The following is a 22,912-nucleotide window of genomic DNA, read 5'->3' on the forward strand; positions in this document are numbered from 1 at the left end:
TTCTTTATACCGCAACCAAAAACAGTTTTGTGTGTGATGGTACAGAAATCTACATTTACAACTTCTGTATACAGGATTTCCTAAGCACACAACACACACACACAACACACACACACACACACACACACACAGAGCAAACAAAAAGGGCAATACTGATGAATTTGATTGGCAGCAACTAACACCCAAACCCTATTCAACAATAATAGCTAATAGAGCTTACAATGTGTCAAAACAATGAACTTTAGGAACATTAACCCAGTAAATCCTTATTAATTTATGAGGCAAGCACTATTATCACTTCCATTTTACAGGTGCAGAAACAAGAGGCACAGAGAGGTTCAGTGACTTTCTGGAGGTCACACAGCCAGGGAATGGTTGAACTGAGATTCAGAATTAGGCAGTCTGGCCACAGATTCACCACTACATGATTCTGCCTCTCAGCCAGTTATCATAAACACAATGGGAATAGACAAAACACAAGCGAGAGTATCTGGGACTTAAAACTAACTCTAATAGGGGCGCCTGGGTGGCTTAGTCGGTTAAGCGTCCGACTTTCCCTTGGGTCATGATCTCGCGGTTCGTGGGTTCGAGCCCCGCGTCGGGCTCTGTGCTGACGGCCAGCTCAGAGCCTGGAGCCTGTTTCAGAGTCTGTCACTCCCTCTCTCTCTGACCCTCCCCTGCTCACGCTGTCTCTCTCTCTCCTAGAAAAAAGTAAAACATTAAAAAAAAAAAATTAAAAAAAAAAAACTAACTCTAATAAATAAGGAAAATTGAATAGGAAAAAATAGGCAATGGATAAGAACAATCTGTTCAGAGAAAAGCAAACCCAAGTACCTACAGTAAACATAGGAAAATGCATTCAACCTTATTAGTAATCAAGAAAATACAAGTTAAAAGTAGCAATGAGGGGCACCTGGGTGGCTCAGTTGGTTAAGTGTCTGACTCTTGGTTTTGGCTCAGGTCATGATCTCCCAGTTCATGGGATCAAGCCCTGCGTCAGGCTCTGTGCTGATGGTGCAGAGCCTGTTTGGGATTCTCTCTCTCCCTCTTTCTCTCTCTGCCCCTCCCCCTGCTGGTGCTCTTTCTCAAAATAAATAAACTTTATTATTATTTTTAAAATGTTTTATTTATTTCTAGGAGAGAGAGAGAGAGAGAGTGAGCAGGGGAGGGTCAGAGAGAGAGGGAGACACAGACTCTGAAACAGGCTCCAGGCTCTGAGCTGGCAGTCAGCACAGAGCCCGACGCGGGGCTTGAACCCACAAACCGCGAGATCATGACCTAAGCAAAAGTCGGACGCTTAACCGACTAAGCCACCCAGGCGCCCCAAAATAAATAAACTTTAAAAATAGTAGTAATGAGAGTCACAGATGGTTGAACTGGTAACTGGAACAACTTTGGAGAGCAATGGGATAGCATCTAGGAAGCTGAGAAAGGCCACTCCTTCACCACCTAGCAATTCCAGTCCCAGGTAGAGTGTTCTCGACCCAAAATGCATGTAGTCATGTTCTTAAGGCAGCCTGGTGCCAGACGCCATGCTCTAACTAGTGTACTCTGAAGTATATTCGTACGGCAGGATACTCTACAGAAGTTAAATTGAATAATACAGAATACATGTACCATACGGGGGGGATCACGTTTCAGGAGGAGAACACGGTAGGATATATTTTACATAAGCATAAAAATGTGCAAAGTGATACTACGTGCTGTTTATGAATGCACGAACACATAGTAAATGAATGAACACAGGCATGGTAATAAACACCAAGATCAGAATGGGCATTCCATCTGAGAAGAAGGGGAGGAGACTGGCACAAAAAGGTACAAAAGGGGCTTCACCTCCACCTAGAATGTTTTATTTTCATCCATCCATTCATTTGTTCGCCAATTATTTATCAGGGTCTGCTATGTTTCCGGGACTGTTGTGGGCAGTGAGAATACCACAGGGAGCAAAACAAACACGAATCCTTGTCTTCTTCCTTCCTCCCTCCCTTCCTTCCTTCCTCCCTTCCTTTTGAGATGGAGACAGAGCGAGAGCATGGGCAAGGCAGGGGCAGAGAAAGAGGGAGAGAGAGAGAATCCCAAACAAGCTCCAGGCTGTCAGCACAGAGTTCGACATGGGGCTCCATCACATGAACCATGAGATCGTGATCTGAGTCAAAACCAAGAGTCGGATGCTTGACCGACTAAGCCATCCAGCACCCAGGCGGAAATGTTTATTTATTTATTTTGAGAGGGAGGGAGAGAGGATGTGAGCACGGGCAGGGCAGGTGCAGAGAGAGAGAGGGAGGAGAGAGAACGAATCCCTGTTTTCTAATGGGTTGGGATGAACAGACCATAAACTAAACAAGTAGCTGATGTGGTACTTTTTAAAATGTAGAGATATAGGGGCGCCTGGGTGGCTCAGTCGGTTAAGCACCCGACTTCGGCCCAGGTCATGATCTCACAGTTCGTGGGTTCGAGCCCCGCATCAGGCTCTGTGCCGACAGCTCAGAGCCTGGAGCCTGCTTCCGATTCTGTGTCTCCCCCTCTCTCTCCCCATCCCCAGCTCGTGCTCTGTCTCTCCCTGTTTCAAAAATAAATAAATGTTAAAAAAAAAATTTTTTTTTAAATGTAGAGATATGAGGAAAACAGGGTAAAATGTTAAGATCTAACAAGATTGAGTGGTGAGTGCCCTGCGCTTGGAGAACTCACACTCTATCATGTACACCAGCTAATAGTAGTTGAACAGCTGTTGTATTAGAGAGCTGGACTCGCACCATAATGGAGGCTTGTGCAAAGTGCCTTGGAGGGGGCCTGGGGAAGGCTTCGTGGAGGAGGCGGCATTTCAGCTGGTCTTAGATATTTCACTAAGTGCACAGGAGAGAGATGGCATGCCCAGCAGAGGAAACGGGCTATGCAAAAGCCCAGGGGTGCAGAGATACTTGTGGCATAGCTGCTGAAGGGGTCACACTAGGAAGGACTTGGTTTTACAGGTGTGATATTCCAAGCCGTGGGCCTTCGTGATGTCTGGGTGAACCCAAGGCACGGCAGGGTCCCTCTCTTGCCTCCCTCGGGCTGACCCACAGGGCCGTGCTGTGTCATGCCCCTTCCAGGTGGTTCGGCGGCCCAGCCTGCCGAAAGTGAGAAAGAAGTGGCTCTTCCCAGCTTTCTGCAGCCTCTTCTTCCTGCTCTCTGTGGTTATGACTGGCTGCTTCCTGTGGCAGTATCACCTCACCAAGCTGGACACCAGTAAGTGCACACGCATCCTCAACTTCCTTCCCACCCCCAAAGGTCCTGGGGGCCTGGAGCTGATGCTCGGTGTAAGGGCAAGACCACAAGATTTAGACTCAGAAGCTCTGGCCTTCATTTTGACTGCAACTCTCATCAGCTGTGTAGCTTTGGACCAGTCACGTGACCTTTCTTGTGTTTTGATACCCTTGTGTATAATTCTTTTTTTTTCTCAAATTTTTAACATGTATTTATTTTTGAGAGACACAGAGAGACAGACTGTGAGTGGGGGAGGGGCAGAGAGAGAGGGAGACACAGAATCTGAAGCAGGCTCCAGGTTCTGAGCTGTCAGCACAGAGCCTGGCACGGGCTCATGGACCGGGAGATCATGACCTGAGCCAAAGTCGGACACTTAACCGACTGAGCCACCCAGGCGCCCCACCCTTGTGTATAAAATGAAGATCCTAATGCCACTGGGGTTTCCTTAAACCACCCAGTCTGTCTGTAAAACTCAGGGTCTCCCAGTAAGTACAATAAGATCTTGCCTGATCTTCAGCCCCCATGGTAGGATCTCCAGGCCCTATCCCTGCCCCCCCCCCTTTAAAGATCTTCCCCCAGCTTTATCTAAGACCCTGGGAGGAACAACGAGGTGTCCATGGACAGAAGCTGCCACTTCTTGGAGCCTCTCCATCCTGGGCTGGTCAAGGCGTGGCTAGTGAGCCACCACTGCTGGTAACGTCCACCAGGCCCTTTGTTGCTATAGCAACCCCTGCACCCTCCAACCTGGATCGTCCAGAATCCCAGTTCTCTGCTAAAGCCGGGGAGAATGTCTGTCTCCGGTCCTCTGTGTTACAGATGCCCAAGGCTCGATTAGGTGGCCTGGACTCCCAAAATCCCACAGAGACATTTTGCAAAAGTGGCTCCTTTTATTTTCTTGCTGGCTTTTTCCTCTCCCACCCCAACCCGTTCTTTCTAGGGTAAATTCTTTTATCAGGGGCTTCTTAGTCCCTCAAGCAAACAGTCCTCAAGTAGGCAGGTCAGCCTGTCCTATAGGACCATGCTTCTCAAACCGTCAAAGTACCAACCCAAAGCAGACCAGTATTACTGTAAATACATACAAATGAAATTAAATGGAAAAAAACCCCTACAAAATAGAAGCCCAAGTTTTAAGACTCCACACAAAATTACTGCATCAAACTGCTATAGAAGTTTCTAAATGTGTGTGCTCAAATTTTGTACTCAATTTGTCACAAATGGGAAACAAACAGCTCATGGACCTGCCTGGGTCCACTGACCACAGTGACCTACGGCCTCTCCCTTGCATGGGCACCACCTGAGAGGCTGTTAGAAATGAGGACGTCCTGGGGCGCCTGGGTGGCTTAGTCACTTAAGCGTCCGACTTTCGCTTAGGTTATGATCTCGCGGTTCGTGGGTTCAAGGCCCATGTCGGCCTCTGTGCTGACCGCCAGCTCAGAGCCTGGAGCCTATTTCAGAGTCTGTATCTCCCTCTCTCTCTGACCCTCCCCTGCTCACGCTCTCTCTCTCCTAGAAATAAATAAAAATTAAAAAAAAAAAGGGGAATCCTTGGTGATTCTCCTTAAAAAAAAATAAAATAAAAAAAAGAAATGAGGACGTCCTGGCCCTGTCCCATATCTACTGAATCAAATATGTGTTTTAAGATTTTCAGGTGACTTTTTGTGCACATGTGTATATTTTAGTGTCTTATTTTTGAGAGAGAGCGTGCCAGTGGGGGAGGGTCGGGGGGGGGGACAGAGAATCTGAAGCGGCTCCTCACTGAGAGCAGTGAAAACCCCATGCAGGACTTGGACCCACCAACTGTGAGATCATGAGCTTAGCCGAAGTCAGATGCTCAGCCAACGGAGCCACCCAGCAACCCGTGCGCGTGCATGTTAACACAGGGCTGTGGGCACCAGCCCTGCCTGAGTCCCAGGCTGAGCAAACCTTAGGTTCTGGCCGAGACCTCTCTACTCCAATGATTAAACCTATGTCATCAAGTTGTTGAGAGATCTTCCTTACGGTTTGTAATTTTTCTGTTTGGGACCTTATCTATCAGTTATCCGATGCTGGGGAAAAACCCCCTTCCCCCCCACCCCCTCAACCAACTAACTTCAAAACAGCAATTTATTACTGGTCATGATTCTGTGGGCTTGCTGCCAGTTCTGCCGCTGGTCTAACCAGGGCTTTTTCAATGCAGGGGGCAAGTCACCCGGGCAAATCCCTTCATGAGCACACCTGCTCTCAAGGCCGCTATCCCAGGCTTGTCCACCCGGGGGCAGTGTTCCCAGGGAGCAAAGGCTGATGAAGCCCTGATTTTTGGAAGGCGCGCAATTAATTTGTCCTGATGAAGTCACAAAGCCAGCCCGATTCAAGAGCTGGGAGGAGCTGGAGGAATTAATGGCAATAGTAAGCCTCCCGCAAAAAGGCTCCTCTCAGTTCTGGGTAGGATTCGAGAAGCGTGCAGCTTCTCTGGGCGCTTAGACCCTCACTACCCTACACTGTTCTTCGAGGATGAGGGGAGCTCTGCGGCCCATGCGACAATCTCTCAGCCTGAGTCGTGCCCTGTGAGGATCCACCCCTTCTCCCCAGAGGTTCCAAGGAAGCCATACATCTGGACCAAAGCAGAACGGGGCTGAGACTTGATATCCTGGACACACGGCTCTGGTGACAGAGGCACTGTCCCTGCGATGGAGGCCTGACACCTAAGTGGGGCTCAAGTCCACTTCTCCACCCAAACATATAATCTGAACTAGAGACACAGAGCCTGTCCCAGGGGGCCGGAACTTTCCTACTTCTGCTGCCTACACAGAAGAAGGAAGCTGGTGACACCAGAGAGAAGGGCTGCCAGCCAGGAGCTGTGGCCTTGTCATCAGGCGGCAGGTGCGGGGCTGCGCCTTCTCCCCGGCAGACGCCCCATGGTGGGCCGCCGTGCCCTGCTACCTGTCTCCCGGTGAGGCCGTTGCCAGCCGCAAGAGCCGGCCCCGAGGCATGGCTCTGGCCTCTGCTGCCACTTCCCACGTCTTCCGGGATGATCCCTAGACTCCCGCCCTGACCTCTCCCTGCCCACTCACCATGTGATGCTCCTTCTAGGGTCATTGGGACCAGAGGTGGCCTCTGCCCCTGTGAGGATGTGTCCCCGGCACCCCGAGCCCGTGCCGCTGGCCCACCCCCTCCCTGTATTGAAGGAGGCCCTGGAAAAGGTGGGTGATGACCCCAGAGGGAACTGGGTATATGTGCTCAGCCCGGAGATGAAGGGGAGGGCACGTTCCGTGCGCTAAAGTGACATTTACTCGGGCATTCAACATTTAATCCTTGAGTGCCTACTCTGGGCTAGGCGTCAGGGACGTGGCAGGAAGAAAATACATCCTGCTCTCAGGAAGCTACCAGTCTGGACACGACAGCATAGCCAAGACAAATGACATCTCTAGTACAGGGGTAAGAGCGAGGACAGGGACAGTCGGGGGCACACAGAAATTGGCTTTGGGGTCAGGCAAGGCTTCTGGAGGGAATGGCGTCTGATTTTTTAAAAAATGTCTTTTATTTCATATTTGAGAGAGAGATTGAGAGAGAGAGAGAGAGCGAGCGAGAGAGAGCGAGCGAGAGACATAGAGTGAGCAGGGGAGGGGAAGAAGGACGGAGATAGAAACTGAAGCAGGCTCTAGCCTCTGAGCTATGACCTGACAGCACAGAGCCCAGCAATGCGGGGCTCAAACTCACGAGCAGTGAGATCATGACCTGAGCTGAAGTCAGACACTTAATGGACTAAGCCACTCGGACGCCCCCGGGAATGGTGACTAAACTGAGATGTGAACAAATAGGAGGAGGTACCCAGGTGATGTGCATATGCGGTAAGGGACCTGGGGGAGGGAAGTGTGTGCTCCGGGTAGTGGGACCAGCGTGTGCACAGGTCTAGAGGCGGCAGAGGGAGTGCAAGGCACACACACAGAGCCACGAGAAAATGCAGGCTGCTGGGGTCACAGGTGGGGGAGGGAGAAAGGTGAGATGGCGGAGGAGGACAGAACCCACATCACAGAGGCCGTTGCAACAGTAATTAAACACACACCCCCTCCCCCCACAACACAATTCCTGCCACTGCATGACGGCCTGACGCTGGGGGGAGGGGTTGTCGGGCAGCTCACTCACCGTAGGAGACATGCAGACAAATGGAACACGATGGGAAGTGTACACGCAGCAGCAAGGTGGAGGGATGTGACACAGACATCCGAGGAATGGCTGAATGGAAGGAAGGTGACGTGTCCATGTAAGAGAAGGCCTGGGCCAACACAGAGACACCATCACCGTCTGCAAGTACCTGAAAAGCTTGAGTGAAGGAGAGGGAGCAGAAGGGTGCTGTGAGTCTCCAGGGTCGTGGTAATTAAAACAAGAAAGAGCAACAATAACCGTAGCCGCCTTCTAGTGGGCACCTCGCACGCGGTAGCTGCTTGATACGAATGACTTGTGAATCTGTCTACAGAGGAAACTGAGGCACAGAGACACAAAGTCAGTGCAGGGGTGGAAACCACACATGGACAGAGCTCAATTCTGGATGTGTAAAATCACTCGGCAAGGTGGCCTGGCAGTTAATTGGGACCCAGGGCCGGAGTTAGCATGGGGTCCTAATCCTGACTCCACTAACCATTACCCACATGAGCAAGTCACTTCATATCTCATAGAGCCAATCTTCTCATCTGTAAAACAGGGAGAAATTAGCACTGGCTTGTTATGCGGATTAAATGAGACAATGCATGAAAATCACTTTATATTGTGCTTGGCACATTCCAATAACTTTGGCTGTTATCATTGTCACTGTATTTCATTATTGAAAACAATGTCTTTTCAATAAATGTTCAGAGAGGGCCTAGGGACCCTCTATAGTGAATCCTCCAACATTATGGGGTCAGACCAGGCCTTTTTGAGGTTTTCTAGGGCAGCAGACAAGGGTTCAACTACATCAGTAGTTTAACCCCTCCTTCCTTTTACATCTTCCCAAAGAAATGTTTCTTTGAACAAAAATCTTATGAGGAAGTCCTACAAAGAAACAAATTTAGAGGAGCTGTTCTGGTTTTAACTGGGTGTGCAGGGGGATCCCTTCCCAGGGGTTTTGAGAACCTGAGGTCCGGAGGCTCCAGCAATGGGGGGCTGAGAATGGAGGGGTCCAGGCAGGGGGCGCTGTGTGCGAGGTGTGACGTGGGAATGGGCAGGGCACGCGGGACGGGAGGGACGTGCCTCTGCACCAGCGCTCCGAGCCCCCTGCTCTTCTCCTCCAAGGTGGACAGGATCCTGCGTCAGGCGCTGTCTGCCCCGGGCCTGGCCGCCATGTCTGCAGTTGTCATCCACAATGACACGGTGCTCTGGACTGGGAACTTTGGGAGGAAGAACGGATCAGACCCGGCCTCTGGGCCCCCCAATGAGTACACCATGTACCGGTCAGCTGGGTGACCTCCAGGGGTGTGTGGAGGGGGGCGTGGGACAGGACAAGGGAGACCTAGGAGGTAGGGGGACTCTAGAGAATAATCTCTGGGGGTCCAAGCTGCCAGAGCCCTTTATTAAGTCCTGACAATTTTATAGATGAGGAGACTGAGGTCCAGAGAGGACCAGACAGTGCCCAACATCACACCACTCGGGTAACAGGTCAGGAAGGAATCCCTTCTGGAGAGCCCTTAGGCCAGAACCTCCCTAACTAGAAAACACTCCCTGTGTCCCCTCTCACACTCCCTTATACGTGCCACAAAGGAACTGTAACCAGTTCCTGGGCCCCTGCCCCAGGCCCCTGTCAGCTGGCTGTAGTGGTCCCGGTGGAAGAAACCTGGGACCCTCTGCTGCACACCGAGTCTCCCCTCCTAGGTGCTGCCTGCAAGATCCTCAAAGCTGACAATGCAAAGTTCACTCCCAGAGACACTGAGGATTACAGAGGCTCCATGCACACTGTCTCCCCCACCGACCCCCCCTAGGTGCTGCCTGCAAGATCCTCAAAGCTGACAATGCAAAGTTCACTCCCAGAGACACTGAGGATTACAGAGGCTCCATGCACACTGCCTCCCCCCCCCCCCCCCCCCCCCCGGCCCCCGGCCAGGCGCCAGGCATGGGCCCACAACTGTATTGCTATCACTTCCTGCACACTTCCTACCTACCTGCAGGTATGGCGCCAAACACTTTACATGCTCAGCCTCACTCAATCTTTTCCACAACCTGTGAAACGGACAATGAAACAATCCGAGAAAGATCTGGTACTTGCCCAAGACCACTCGGCTAGTGAGAGTCCCAACCTACATCTGTCCCGGAATAGGAAGGGCCTGGGTTAAGGCCTGGCGTGGGGCAGGTCTTCCTACCACTGTACTGTATTCTTGAACATCCCAAAGGCAGTTCTACAGGGACCAGTGAATCTCCGCCTGAGACACTGAATAGGGTGGACTCAGGGCTTTCCTACAGCATTAGAACGTTGGGGCCTGGGGTGCAGGATGAGGTTGTGAGGCCAACGGCACGTCCTCTGCACCCGTCAGGATCTCCAGCATCTCTAAGATCTTTCCAGTCCTTATGCTGTACCGGCTGTGGGAGGAGGGCATCGTAGCTTCTCTAGATGACCCTCTGGAGCGGTACGCCAGCACCTTCACCATTAACAACCCGCTGGGCGTGGCCTCAGCCCCGGAACAACAGAGCTCGATGGATGAGTTGGAGAAGGTGGGCCCAGCCCCCAGGCCTTCGTCTGTCACCCTCCGAAGGATGGCCAGCCAGCTCTCGGGTGAGCAACCCCAAATTTCCGCAGCTCAACCCAAACCATTTCAGGCGCGGGAACTGAGCAGCAGGTTTTGGTGTGGCCAGGCCAGCCACTCCTCCTTCTCACCCGCCCTGGATGGTGGGCCACTGGTAGGAGGATCTGGTGAGGGAAAAGCTGGGGCAAAATCTGGGCGTTTAGGTCAGGGGGACAAGTCAAGATCAGCTGGCAGATTGAAAGTCAAGATCTGCTTATGAGGTCAAGAACAAGTCAGTACGGGGCGCCTGGGTGGCTTAGTCGGTTAAGCGTCCGACTTTCGCTTAGGTCACGATCTCGCGGTTCGTGGGTTCAAGCCCCGCGTCGGGCTCTGTGCTGACTGCCAGCTCGGAGCCTGGAGCCTGTTTCAGTCTGTGACTCCCTCTCTCTCTGACCCTCCCCTGCTCAAGCTGTCTCTCTCTCTCTCGTAGAAATAAATAAAACATTTAAAAAAAAAAAGATACATTTAATAAAAAAAAAAAAAGAACAAGTCAGTACTTGCACACAGTTCTACAATGAAGACAATTTCCCTCAATATACAAAGATTACGTACAAATCAATACAAAGACTAAGAATCTAACGAAAAACGGGTGAAGAATAGGACCCGAATAGACAATTCACAGGAAAGGAAATACAAATGGCCCTTAAGACTATGAAAACAGGGGTGCCCGGGTGGCTCTGTGGGTTAAGCGTCAGACTTCAGCTCAGGTCATGATCTCACAGTCTGTGGGTTCCAGCCCCACGTTGGGCTCTGTGTTGGCAGCTCAGAGCCTGGAGCCTGTTTCAGATTCTGTGTCTCCCTCTCTCTCTGCCCCTCCCCCACTCATGCTCTGTCTCTCTCTCTCTCAAAAATGAATACATGTTAAAAAATTAAGAAAAAAAAGACTATGAAAACATATTAAAAGATGTCCAACTTCATTCATAACAACATAAATGCAAATTAAAACCACTGAGAGACATTTTTCCCTTGGCAAAGGCCAAAATGGTGGGTGCACTGGGTTGGTGAGGTTATGGTGAACTAGATCCTCTTTACATCAGTGGTGGGAATTTACATTGATGCAACCTGGATGGGGGACACTTGGTAATATCTTTCACAAGTAAAAATGCATATATTCTTTGGCTCAGCAATTACCCTTCTAGGAAATTCTCTTACAGATGTATTCACACACGTGTGGCATGAGGTATGCGTGCATTCACTGCAGCGCTGTTTGTGATAGCAAAAGACTGAAATAACTATGTATCTAGAAGCAGGGGAGTGGCTAAATAAACAGTAACACAGCTATACAATCAAATAAGGTGTAGCCTTAGAAAAAAGGGGAATAATGTTCTCTATGTACTGAGATGGAATAAGATACAGTGTTAAGTGGGAAAAAAGCTCAAGCAGCATATATTATATGCTACCATATGAATAAATAAAATAATATACACACATACAGTGCACATATGTGTATGAATGAATATGTATAAGAAAGTGTAATGTACATATTACTTTATATTTATATAAACTAAATGAACATACATATGCCTGCTATTAAAATTTTTTTTAATGTTTATTTATTTGAGAGAGAGAGAGAGAGAGAGAAAGAGTAAGCAGGGGAGGGGCAGAGAGAGAGGGAGACACAGAATCTGAAACAGGCTTCAGGCTCAGAGTCAACACAGAGCCCAACACGGGGCTTGAATCCATGAGCTGTAAGATCATGAGCTGAAGTCAGATGCTTAACTGAATGAACCACCCAGGTGCTTACCTGCCATTCTTTAAGTTTATTTATTTATTTTGGGGGAGAGAGAGAGAGAGCGTGCACGCACACACAAGCAGGGGGAGGGACAGAGAGAGGAGAGAGAGGATCCTAAGCAGGCTCCACACTGTCAGTGCAGAGCTAGATATGGGGTTCAAACTTATGAATCTGGAGATCACGACCTGAGCCCAAACTGAGAGTCAGACGCTTAACCCACTGAGCCACCTAGGCTCCCATGCCATTTCATCATTTCCAAAGGCCTGATGTCTCAGTCAGTAGATGTGGCTGGTTCTAACTCCTGAGCCCCGGTGGTGTCCCCAAGGCTCAGCGAGAGGGCGGAGCCTCCGGAGGCAGCTCGGGCAGGACCGGATCGCTCTTCTTGGGGGAGGGTGGCCTGATGGTTAAGGGCATGAGCACTGAACTTCCAGCTCTGCCTTCGCCCAGGGGTGTGACCTTGGCCGAGTCACGGAACTTCTCTGAGCCTTATTTTTCTCCTCTGTGAAATGACTGTGGTTTGCATTATTATTGGGGATTAAATGAGCTAATGAGTGTAAACAGTTAGCAGAGCTGGCACACAGCAGGTATTTGTCAATGTAGCTTCGGTTATTTTAGCCAGGGTTAGACCTAGGTTTAGTGGGGCCTGATGTGGATGTAATTATGGGGGTACTCTTAGAGAATACATTAAAAATTCAAAAGTAGATATAGGGCTTGGAAGGGACCGTGCAGGTAAGGAATCCTCAGGCTTCCCGCAACCTGTCAAATCCACCTGTTATAACTCTGACTCCAAGCCTCTCTCTAGGGGTGTATTGTGGATTCTTAGTTTTAAAATATCCCACATGTCTTCCACAGTCCCAAGGGGCCAGCTGAGCCAACCTCTGCCTGAAAGACTCTGTTCTAGGCTCTCAATGTCTTTTATGATTCACCTTCGCTGTAATCTAGAGCTGTCCCGTTCTTGGAGCTTCTCATCCATTCTCTGAGTTAAGCCTTGTAACACCTCACAGAAACTACTGCAGTGTTGCAGCCCATTTAAAGATGAACAAGTAGAGGCTCAGAGAGGTAAAGTACGTGGTTTGTGGCCACACAGCAAGAAGTGCCAGAGTCAGAACTTACACCCGAGACCTGGGACTCATCTCCCAGTTGCTCAGGCCAAAAGCCTTCTAGTCACCCCTGATACCTCCAACCCCCAAACCCTCCACATCCCCTCCAGTAGCAAATTCCATTGACTCCTCACTCAAAACATACCCAGAATCCAACTGCTCCTCACCACCTCCACTGCTAGCTCCTGAGTCTCAGCCACCATGAATAATATGCAGATTTTTCAAGTCTCCTTAGAGGCTTCCTCTCTTCTGCCAATGCCCCGCAAAGCCTGTTTTTCAAACAGCAACCAGAGCAACCCCGATAAAATACATGTCAGATTTCATCACTCCTCTGCTCACGACCCCAGCAGTGGTCGGTCACATCCCACTCAGAGAAAAGGCCAAGACCTTCCAGCACCCTATAGCACCCCACGGTACCTGGTGCCTGCACCCCCAGTATCTCTCACCTCCAAAATCTTCCCCTTCTCACTCCTCTTCAGCCACACTGGCTGTTCCACACTGGTCCTCAAACAAGCCAAGACATTCCTGCCTCAGGGCCTTTGCACTCGCTGTTCCCTCTGCATGACACATTCTCTCCTCACACTGCTGCTTGGCTCTCCCCCTCACCTCCTCCAGCTCTCTCCTGCTCAAGGGTCCCCTTCTCTGTGAGGTCTTCCTCTGCTCACCTTGTATAAAACAACCATCCCTCCCTTCTTACATGCAAATACTCCATAGCTTGAGTATTTATCTATCACTAGAATGGAAACTCCATGTGGGTAAGGACTTTATTGCATTCACATTACTGAATGCCCAGGACCCAGAACAGTCCCCAGAACAACAGGGATGCTTGAAGACTATCGCTGAGTGGAGGGACGGGAAGAATCCCCATCCTGTAATCCTTCCAATACTTGTCGCATCCAGTAAACACAAAATTCCGAGTGGTCAGAGAAGCCAGTTCTGCAACACCTGTTTGGGAACCGACCTCAAAAATTTTATGGAATCAAACTTCTATGGGTTGATGCTAACAATGATTTTTTTTTTAAATATTTTTTATTTATTTCTAGGAGAGAGAGAGAGAGAGAGACAGCGTGAGCAGGGGAGAGTCAGAGAGAGAGGGAGTCACAGACTGAAACAGGCTCCAGGCTCTGAGCCGGCAGTCAGCACAGAGCCCGACGCGGGGCTCGAACCCACAAACCGCGAGATCATGACCTAAGCGAAAGTTGGACGCTTAACCGACTAAGCCATCCAGGCGCCCCAACAATGATTTTTTTGAGCAGTTACTATGACCAGGCCCCAAGCTAGGCATTTTATCTCACCGGATCCTCACATGAGCCCCATGATATAGGAAATTAAATTATTTCCCTTGTGTTACAGATAAGGGGACTGGGGGTCAGAGAGGTTAAGGGACTTGCCCAATAAAACACAGGCAGGATCAGAGTCCATGGTAGACTTCTTCTTTTCTTTTTTAAGTGATTTTGCAGTCATTAGCTCTCAATGCATGGAAGGTGGGGGAGGGAGTGCATCTGGGGGCTCACTATCCCCTCTTCAGCTGGCCCAGCAGTTTTTTTTTTAATTTTTTAAAATGTTTATTTATTTTTGAGAGAGAGAGAGAGAGAGAGAGAAAACGAGAATGAGTGGGGGAGGGGCAGAGAGAGAGGAAGACACAGAATCTAGATCAGGCCCCAGACTCTGAGCTGTGAGCACAGAGCCCTATGTGGGGCTCGAACCCACAAACTGTGAGATCATGACCTGAGCCGAAGTCAGACGCTCAACCGACTGAACCACCCAGGCGCCTTCGGCGCAGCAGTTCTGATCACTGCTCTTCCCCAGGGCTGCCCAGAAGGCTCCGCTCCACTTCGCTGCTGTGGAGGGGCAGCACCCAGGAAGCCCTGAGCCTGCTCAAGGATGATGTGCTGGTCGCAGACCCGGGAACCAGGTGAGAAGTGTGTCTGAGGCCCCACCAACATTAGGAACCTCCAGAGGTGACACCCCCCTCCTAGGGGAGGGCCTGAGTCACCTCCCCCTAGATGGCTGGAGTCAGGGCAGATGCAGGGATCCCTGAATACACCCCCTATTCCACAGCTGGGAAGACAGGCCCAGACAGGCGGGCACAAGGCAGGGGAAGCTGGGCCCAGATTCAGATCTGTGTGAACCCCATATTCTGTCCATTCACCAGCTCAACTTTTATCAAGCATCTACTCAACTAAGATACCACGTCTACCTATTGAGATACAGCAGGGAGCAAATACAACCAGACTGTTCCTCATGTGGCATGCATTCTTGTGAGTGAACAGTGAACATTTTTTTAAAGTTCTATTTATTTATTTTGAGAGAGAGAGAGGGAGAGAGAATCAGCAGGGGAAAGGCAGAGAGAGCGAGCGAGGGAGAGAAAGAATCCCAAGCAGGATCTGCGCTGCTATGAGCCCACCAACTGTGAGATCATGGCCAGAGCTGAAATCAAGAGTCTCATGCTTAACCGACAGGGCCAGCTAGGCGCCCCAGGACTCTAGCTTTCCATTTGATAAAATAAATCATACTAAAGCATAAAGGACCAATAAGATTTGTTTTACCACTTTCCCAGGTGCGTTGCTGTGTCCAGCTCATCCCCAAGTTGCTGTGTGACTCTGGGCAGTTCTGCCCCTCTCTGGTCCTTAGTCTTCCCAGAGGTAGGATAGTGGCTTGTATTCAGTGATCTCTGGAGTCTCTGCTGGGTCTGATCGCCTGGGATGCAGTGAAGCAGGTTCTTTCTCAACCCCACCCAGTCCAACGAAAGTCTGGTGGCATTTCGGTCTGAGCAGGTGGGGCAGAGCTCTTCAGGGCCTGGCCATACTCCTCCAGGGCCACATCCCAGTTTCCACCCCTCCTCTTCCAGGTGCCACTACAGCACTCTGGCCTTCTCGCTTCTGGCCCATGTCCTGGCAGCGCACACGGCTCAGGGTGACTACCAGCGCTGGGTCTTGGAGAACGTGCTGGAACCGCTGCGCATGGAGGACACGGGTTTCGACCTCACGCCCCCGGTGCGCGCCCGCCTGGCGGCTGGCTTCTACGGCAGCGGGCGCCCGGCGCCGCTCTACGACCTGGGCTGGTACCGGCCGTCCGGCCAGATGTACTCCACCGCGGCAGACCTGGCCAAGCTGGCCACGGTGCTCCTGGGCGGCGGGCCCCGGCTCCTGCGGCCCGACGCGGTCAAGACCCTGCTGGCGCCGCTGCTGGCCTGCTCGGGCGCCTACTTCGCCAACGAGACGGGCACACCGTGGGAGTTCCACGCGCAGGGGGGCTACCGCGTGGTGCGCAAGGACGGCGACCTGGACGGCTACGCCGCCACCTTCTCCCTGGTGCCGCCGCTGCGCCTGAGCCTCGTGCTGCTCCTGGCCGGGCCGCGGCCACCTGGGCGCGACCTGGTGGCGCAGGCCTACGACGTGCTTCTGCCCGCCATGGAAAGGGCCCTCCGCGAGGCCGAGCCCAGCCCCGCCCCGCCGCCCAGCGCGCGCCCCTTCGTGGGCTACTTCACCTTCGCCAACCAGACCTTCTACGAGGTGCGCCCCGGGCCCGAGGGCGAGCTGCGCCTGCGCCAGTTCGGGCCCCGCATCGAGGCGCTGGTGCCGCCCGCGTTCCGCACGCTGGCGCTGCGTCACCTGCGCGGCCGCGTCTTCCAGCTGCACGTCGCCCGCGAGTTCCCGTGCGCGCTGCCGTTCGGCGACGCCTGGCTCTCCCTCGAGGCCCAGCACGGGCAGCTCGTCAACTTCTACCCCTTGGACCGCCACGGACTGTCCCCTGGCTTCGACGTGCCGGGCCTGAACACCTACCGGGTGCTGCGGCTGCAGCGCAAGCCCGTATTCAAGACCCAATGACCGCGGGCTCTGTCCGGAGCCTCCCCGGTACAGGCCTCCCGGCTTTCCCCGTCTAGATTTGGAAGGTGGAGCTGGGGAGATGTGTTAGAGAACCCCAGTAGTTGACACAGTGGGGCAGGGCCTTTGCTACTCAGAGCGTGGTCCGCGGACCGCAGCTGGGCTTTGAACTGTACCTTATCCATGGGGTGGAGGAGTTAAGTACAGAAATCTAGAGTAAGCATGTAGAAACTTTCATAGCAAGTTGACAGAATCCTTTTTGGACTTGTATTTTGTCTTTGTACTAAAAATCAACCCTACCGAGTTTTAATTTATATAAAATGAAATACACACGTTATCAGGGTACAGTTCCATGACTTTGACAAATATTTATGCCCAGTATAATCAAGATACAGAAAATTTCCATTATCCCCCAGACTTCTTTCCTGTTCTTTTGCTGTCCCCCCTTCTCTGTACGCAGCCACTGATCTACTTTTATCACCATTGATTAGTTTTGCCTGTTCTAGAATTTCAAACAAATGGAATCATACAGTGTAGCCTTTTGGGTATGTCTTCCCCCCACCCCAGCATGATGTTTTTGAGGTTCACCCATATCTTTGTGTGTATCAAAGGTTTGTTCCTTTTTATTGCTAAGTAGCGTTCCACTCTATGGGTACCATCCGTTCACCTGTTGATGGACATTTGGGTTGTTTCCAGATTTGGGCTATTATGAAAAAGCATTCCTATATAAGTCTTTTTGTGAATACACGCTTTCATTTCTTTTGGTAAATATCTAGATAAGACATGCAGTTTTCCTAAGCACTTGTACTACTTTACATTTCCACCAGCAATATGTGACACTTCTCTTACTCCACATCTTTGTAAAAACTTAGCATTGTCAAAAAAACAAAAAACAAAAACAACTTAGCATGTCAGTCTTTCCAACTTTAGGCATGCTAGCGGTTGTGAAGTCCTATCTCACTGTGGTTTTAATTGCATTGTATTGTTTATGTTGTAAAAGTTCTTTATACGCTCTGGATACAAGTTATTTGTCAGACCTGGTATTGCAAATATTTTCCTTCAGTCTTTGGTTTGCCTTTCCAGTTTCTTAATGATGTCTTACGGTGAAGAGCAGAAGTTCTAAAATTTTCATGAATTTTATGCCTGTTGGATCTAATACAAAATTTAAGCTTGTATTTTGCATGCCCTTTAAAAAATTAAACTTTCTATTTTGAGGTAATTGTAGATTCACATGCAGTTGAAAGAAATAACCAGTGTACGGTTAACCCAGTTTCCTCCAATGGAAACATCTTGCAAAACTATAGTACAATATCATAAGTGAGTTGACATTGATAGAGTCAGGATAGAGAACATTTTCATCGTCACAAGAATCCCTCTTGCCCTTTTCTAGCCATGCCCACTCGCTTATCAACGCAACCCCTTCCTGAACTCCTAGCAACTACCAATCTGGTTTCCATTTCTGTAATTTTGTCATTTCAAGACTATTATATGTATGGAGTCATACAATATGTAATTGGGGAGGACTTTTTTTCACTCAGCATAATTCTCTGGAGATTTTCAAGTGGTTGCAAGTATCAATAGCTTTTTTTCTTTTTGTTGTAGAGTAAATACTTGCATGGTATGGGTGCCCCACAGATTATTTAACCACTCATTTGATGAAGGATGTCTGGCTTGTTTCCAATGTTAGGCTATTACGAATAAAGCTGCTATGAACGTTTGTTTACAGGTATCTGTGTGAACATAAGTTTTTATTTCTCTGGGACAAATGCCCAGGAGTGCAACTGATGCGCCGTATGGTAAGGTTTTGTTTTGTTTTGCTTTTGTTTGTTTTTTGAGAAACTAATGAACTGTTTTTCCAGAGTGGCTGTACCATTTTAAATTCCAATTGGCAATGTATAACTGATCTACACACACACACACACACACACACACACACACACACACACACAGAGTTATATATGTATATAGTTACCCTGCATTTGTGCCAGCATTTGATATTGTCACTATTACTACTTTTGTAATTGTAATTTCTTAATAATGAATGACGTTGAATCCCTTTTCATGTGCTTTTTTGCCATCTGTATATCCTCTTCAGTGAAATGTGTCTTTATGTCTTTTGCCCATTTCCTGATTGGATTTTTAAGAAATTGTTGAGTTTTGAGGGTTCTTTACATATTCTAGATACTAGTCCCTAGTTTGCAAATATGTTCTAGTCTGTAACTTGTATTAGCAGGCTTAACACTCTTAACAGGTGTATGGTAGTATCGCATTGTCTATACAGCTTCAGCCCCTGGGTCATCACCATTGTCTCTTCTTTGTTCCTTTCTGGCTTTACGATACTTCCCTGGACAAACCTTGGACTCCCTAAGTTGTATCTCTACCTCTAGCTACTCCACTGACTCCAAACTCCTGTCCAACTGCCTACTTGATGTTTAGGAGGCATCTCTGCCTTATGTCCAAAAGGGAACTGTCAGTCTCACTCCAGACCAGTGCCTCCTGTAGTCTGCCCATATCAATTAGTGGCAGTTCTGTCTGTGCTGTTGCACAGGTCAGACTCCTGGATCCCTGCTTTCTCTCTCACTCATTCCATCCGCAAGTCATGCTGCCTTCACCTTCACACTGAGGCTGTAATCCAATCCCTTCTCACCACCTCTGCTCTTCTGGCCATTTCCAAGCCATCATCCTCTCCCTCCAGGGTTATTATAGTGATTTCCTGTCTCCCCACTTCCACCCTTACCCCCTGTGATGGTTAGCTTTCTGTGTCAATGTGATGAGGCTAAAATACTTGGTTATTCAAACGCTCATAGGTGTTTCTATGCAGGTATTTTGTAGATGTGGTTAACATCCACAATCAGTGAACTTTAAGTAAAGGAGATTACCATTGATAACGTGGGTGTGCCTCATCCAATCAGTGAAAGGCCATAAAAGCAAAACTGCAGTTCCTAAGGAAGAAGGGATCTGCCTCTGAATGCAGCAGCGGCTCCTGCTGGAGAGTTTCTAGTCTTTCAGCCTCCCTGCAGTCTCTGGATTTGCCCGGCACATCATGTAAGCCAATTCCCTGAAGTAAATCTCTTAATATATCTCCTAGCGGTTCTGCTTCTCTGGAGACCCCTGACTGATACACTCCCAGCCATCAGTCTACAGAACACCCAGAGTGATCCTTCTACAAGTTACATCATGGCAGTCGCGTTCTCAAACACTCCCAGGGCCTTCGTCTCATTCAAAGAAAAGCCGAAGTCTTTATCATGGCCTACAGGGGACCCCAGTTCTTCCCACTCTGCTCTTGTTCTCTCTGCCTCAGCCACCCTGGCCTCCTCGCTGCTCCTCGAACATGCCAGGTGTCCTTTGGCCTTTGCTCCCGCTGTCCTGCCTGCACGGTTCCTTCCCCAGCGAGCCGCTCACTGCGCCCTTCCCTCCGATGCTTACTCGCCTGCCACCTCAGTGAGCCCTTCCCTGACCACCCATTCTTGCAAATTGGTGGTTTTTTTTAAACCTATGTCTACCTGTGTAACTGCCACCGAGAATGAATGAATCAAAAGACAGTCTCCTAGAGCCCATTCCCTTGGACTTCCACCCCATCATGTTCCTGGCCCGACTTAAGCCGCAGGCCTGTTCTCCCTCTAATCCCCAGAGCATCACCCAAGCGCTGGTTCTCCAAGTCAGCTCCCAGGAACACTAGCTCTATGAAATGCTCTTGCCACAATGGGAAATGCTGCACATGAGAACACCTTTTTAGATGAGCCCTTTACACATATTTAAGGCTCTGCAATATCCTGAAGTAAATCTGGTCAACTCGCCCAAGTCCAGGGTTTGCCTAATGTATTTGACCATGACCCCTCTCTGAATCCCCGCTGGCCTTTTTTTTTTTTAAAGCAGAACTTCAACTGACATTTATGTGACAAATGTTTATGGAGAGTCTCCTGTGGGTCAGGCATCGTCCTGCAGAGTGTAGGACAGGCATGGACCCTGCTTCCTGCCCAGCAAGTTCCTAACAGCTGACATTTGTGAGTGCTCAGGACTTCCCAGGCTCCACCCCATATAATCCTCACTACACTCTAGGTGTTTGGTTTTATTGCCCCATTTTACAGACATGAAAATGAGGCTTGGACAGTTATACGACCTCTCCAAGGACGCACAGCTAACAAATGGCAGAGTTGTGATTCCAGGGCTGGGATCCCTGACGGCAGACCTCAAAAATCTTAAACACGAGCGAGTGTTCTTAGTATTGCTTCAGTTCAACACCCTATTCCAGCCCAGGACCAATCCCCACCCCAACCCCAATTGTAGTCCTAGCCCTGGCTCCGTTCTTAGCCCTGGAAAACTAGTCATGCTTCAAAACTCTGCTAAGAACATTTAAGGGAACCCTGGGAACCTCAGTGGGAAAACCAACCAACCAACCAACCAACCAACCAACCAACCAACCAACCATGAGTCAGAGCAATAATTTTTACAATTCACATTTATTTTGGAAAAAAAAGGTTCTGCTAAAAATACTCCTACAAAGGCATTGGAGTAACAGGATCAGGGTTGCTCATGGACACAGCTGGTGAGATTTCCTTGGTCACAGCAGTGGGGGCTGGAGGAACCGGGTCTCACCCACAGCCATTGGAACCCCAGCCACATCACTTCCCAACACCCCAGCGCTGTCAGGAAAACCCATGCTCGTGACCAAAGGGAACAGGGTTCTGTGAAACCCAGTCAGACCCCCTGGTCCCCGGCTGAGAGCTCTGGCCTGCATGGCCCAGCCTGGGGTGGGCACCTGGGATGTGGAGGGAGGAGTCCAAATGCTCACTTCCACCGCCCATGGCTCTGACAGTGGCTCCAGGAGGCCATGGTCAAAGAAAATGTGCCCTGAACAGAGTGCCCCTCCGGGGATCTGGATTTGATTGGCAAAGGGTCTGACGGGGGGTGGGGCTGAGTGGGGGCCACTGGTAGCAGCATAGCATAGTGTTTTTGAGGGCAGATCCTGGGGTCAGAGACCACTGGCTGGCTCTGTGGCCTGGAAAAGCCACCGTACATGTCTCTGAGTTTCCTAGTCTGTGGAATGGGGATTCTAATTGTTCCTGTCTCACAGAGCTGTGTGAGGGTTAAGTGAGACAATGTGTATAAAAAGTTAAACGCGTCTCCTGGCACATCGTTGGCACTCAAGAAATAGCAGCTATGATTAGGATTTCGGGCTGGGCAGGATCAACCAGCAATTACTCTTCTCTGGAGTCCAAAGAGGCTGGTTGTCAGGGAGTGTCCCAGTGCCAGGCCTGCCCTGGGCTGGCCTCCGGGGCTCAGCTTTGTTCCCCTTGATCACCAGAATCTCTGTCCATGGAAGGGAGGGCAGCCAGACTGACCGCGAGTTCTAACCAATCCAGAGGCACCTCCTTGGCCTTCTAGATTCCATAGGCAGTGGCCTCACTGGAAAGGGTGAAGGGTCCTTGGAATCAGGCAGGGGCTGTGCGGCCATGGACACTGAATCCCAAGTGTCAGTGGGAAGGCACCTGGTTCTGGGGTTTGTAGGAAGACCCTAGGGTGGCCCAGTGTTAGGACTCTGGCTCTGGACAGTAAGATGGTGTGCTTGGGCAGTTTCCTAAGCAAATCCCTTGCCTTGGACCTTCCTCTCTGCAGGTAGGAGGCTGTTCCACCCCAAATAAATCCCCTCCCAGATGGAGCTATTGGGGCCCCTACTTGGCTTCTGAGCTAGGCGCCAGCTAGTAGGCACTGTGGCCTGCGTGAGGGCTCTGCTCAGCTGGGGCACTACCCCACTGGCCACTGGCAAGGCCAGGTATGGGCAATGTTGCCACTTGCCCAGGAGAGAAAGTCAGCATCATACTCAAAAGGAGGGTCCTGGGCCCTTGCTAGGGTCCATCTCTGACTCAAAGAATGGAGCTGTTGCTAGTATTTGATTTCAGCTGCTTTTCTCCCCATGTCTCTCTCTGTGCTCTTGTCACTGCGAGGGCCCTCAGGTTTAGGGACCAATGAGGAACAATGGGACTTGAAATTTTAAGAACTATCAGTATAGAACCATAGGGTGATGGAATCTTAAAAGCCTGAAATCCGTTTGTTGGAATCTTAGAATCACGGGGCTTGCAATATTAGAATCTTGGAATCTTTCATCTGCAGAATGTTAGACTAGACTCTTACAGTCTCAGCGGGGCTCCCAGAGTGCATGTGGTCCTGGCTCTGACCTCCTCCCTCTCCTTGTTCCCCTCCTCCAGCAGGGGCTGTTACACCCCAAGTAGAGACAGGGTCCTTTACTCCCTCTTCTCCCTCCAGGGAAAGCCATGTCTT

General features: G+C 50.1%; 1 protein-coding gene across 1 annotated transcript; it reads left to right on the forward strand.

Annotated features, from left to right (window-relative positions):
• The first annotated feature begins 3,107 nt into the window (after positions 1–3,107).
• On the forward strand, positions 3,108–16,636 carry LACTBL1 (lactamase beta like 1). Its single transcript, XM_039230995.1, has 6 exons — positions 3,108–3,228; positions 6,316–6,425; positions 8,494–8,651; positions 9,726–9,964; positions 14,616–14,721; positions 15,658–16,636. Exons 1-6 carry the CDS (start codon positions 3,180–3,182, stop codon positions 16,634–16,636), a joined length of 1,641 nt encoding a protein of 546 aa, XP_039086926.1. The 5' UTR covers positions 3,108–3,179.
• The last annotated feature ends 6,276 nt before the right edge of the window (positions 16,637–22,912 follow it).

Source organism: Hyaena hyaena, unplaced genomic scaffold (genome assembly GCF_003009895.1).
Source record: "Hyaena hyaena isolate Hyena2069 unplaced genomic scaffold, ASM300989v1 scaffold_3, whole genome shotgun sequence".
Taxonomy (NCBI): domain Eukaryota; kingdom Metazoa; phylum Chordata; class Mammalia; order Carnivora; family Hyaenidae; genus Hyaena; species Hyaena hyaena.

Coding starts and splice junctions, on each gene's coding strand:
- LACTBL1 (XM_039230995.1), top strand. CDS start 3,180: ATGACTGGCTGCTTCCTGTGGCAGTATCACCTCACCAAGCTGGACACC. Junction 6,426..8,493: donor TGAAGGAGGCCCTGGAAAAG/GTGGGTGATGAC, acceptor TTCTCCTCCAAG/GTGGACAGGATCCTGCGTCA. Junction 9,965..14,615: donor GATGGCCAGCCAGCTCTCGG/GTGAGCAACCCC, acceptor GCTCTTCCCCAG/GGCTGCCCAGAAGGCTCCGC.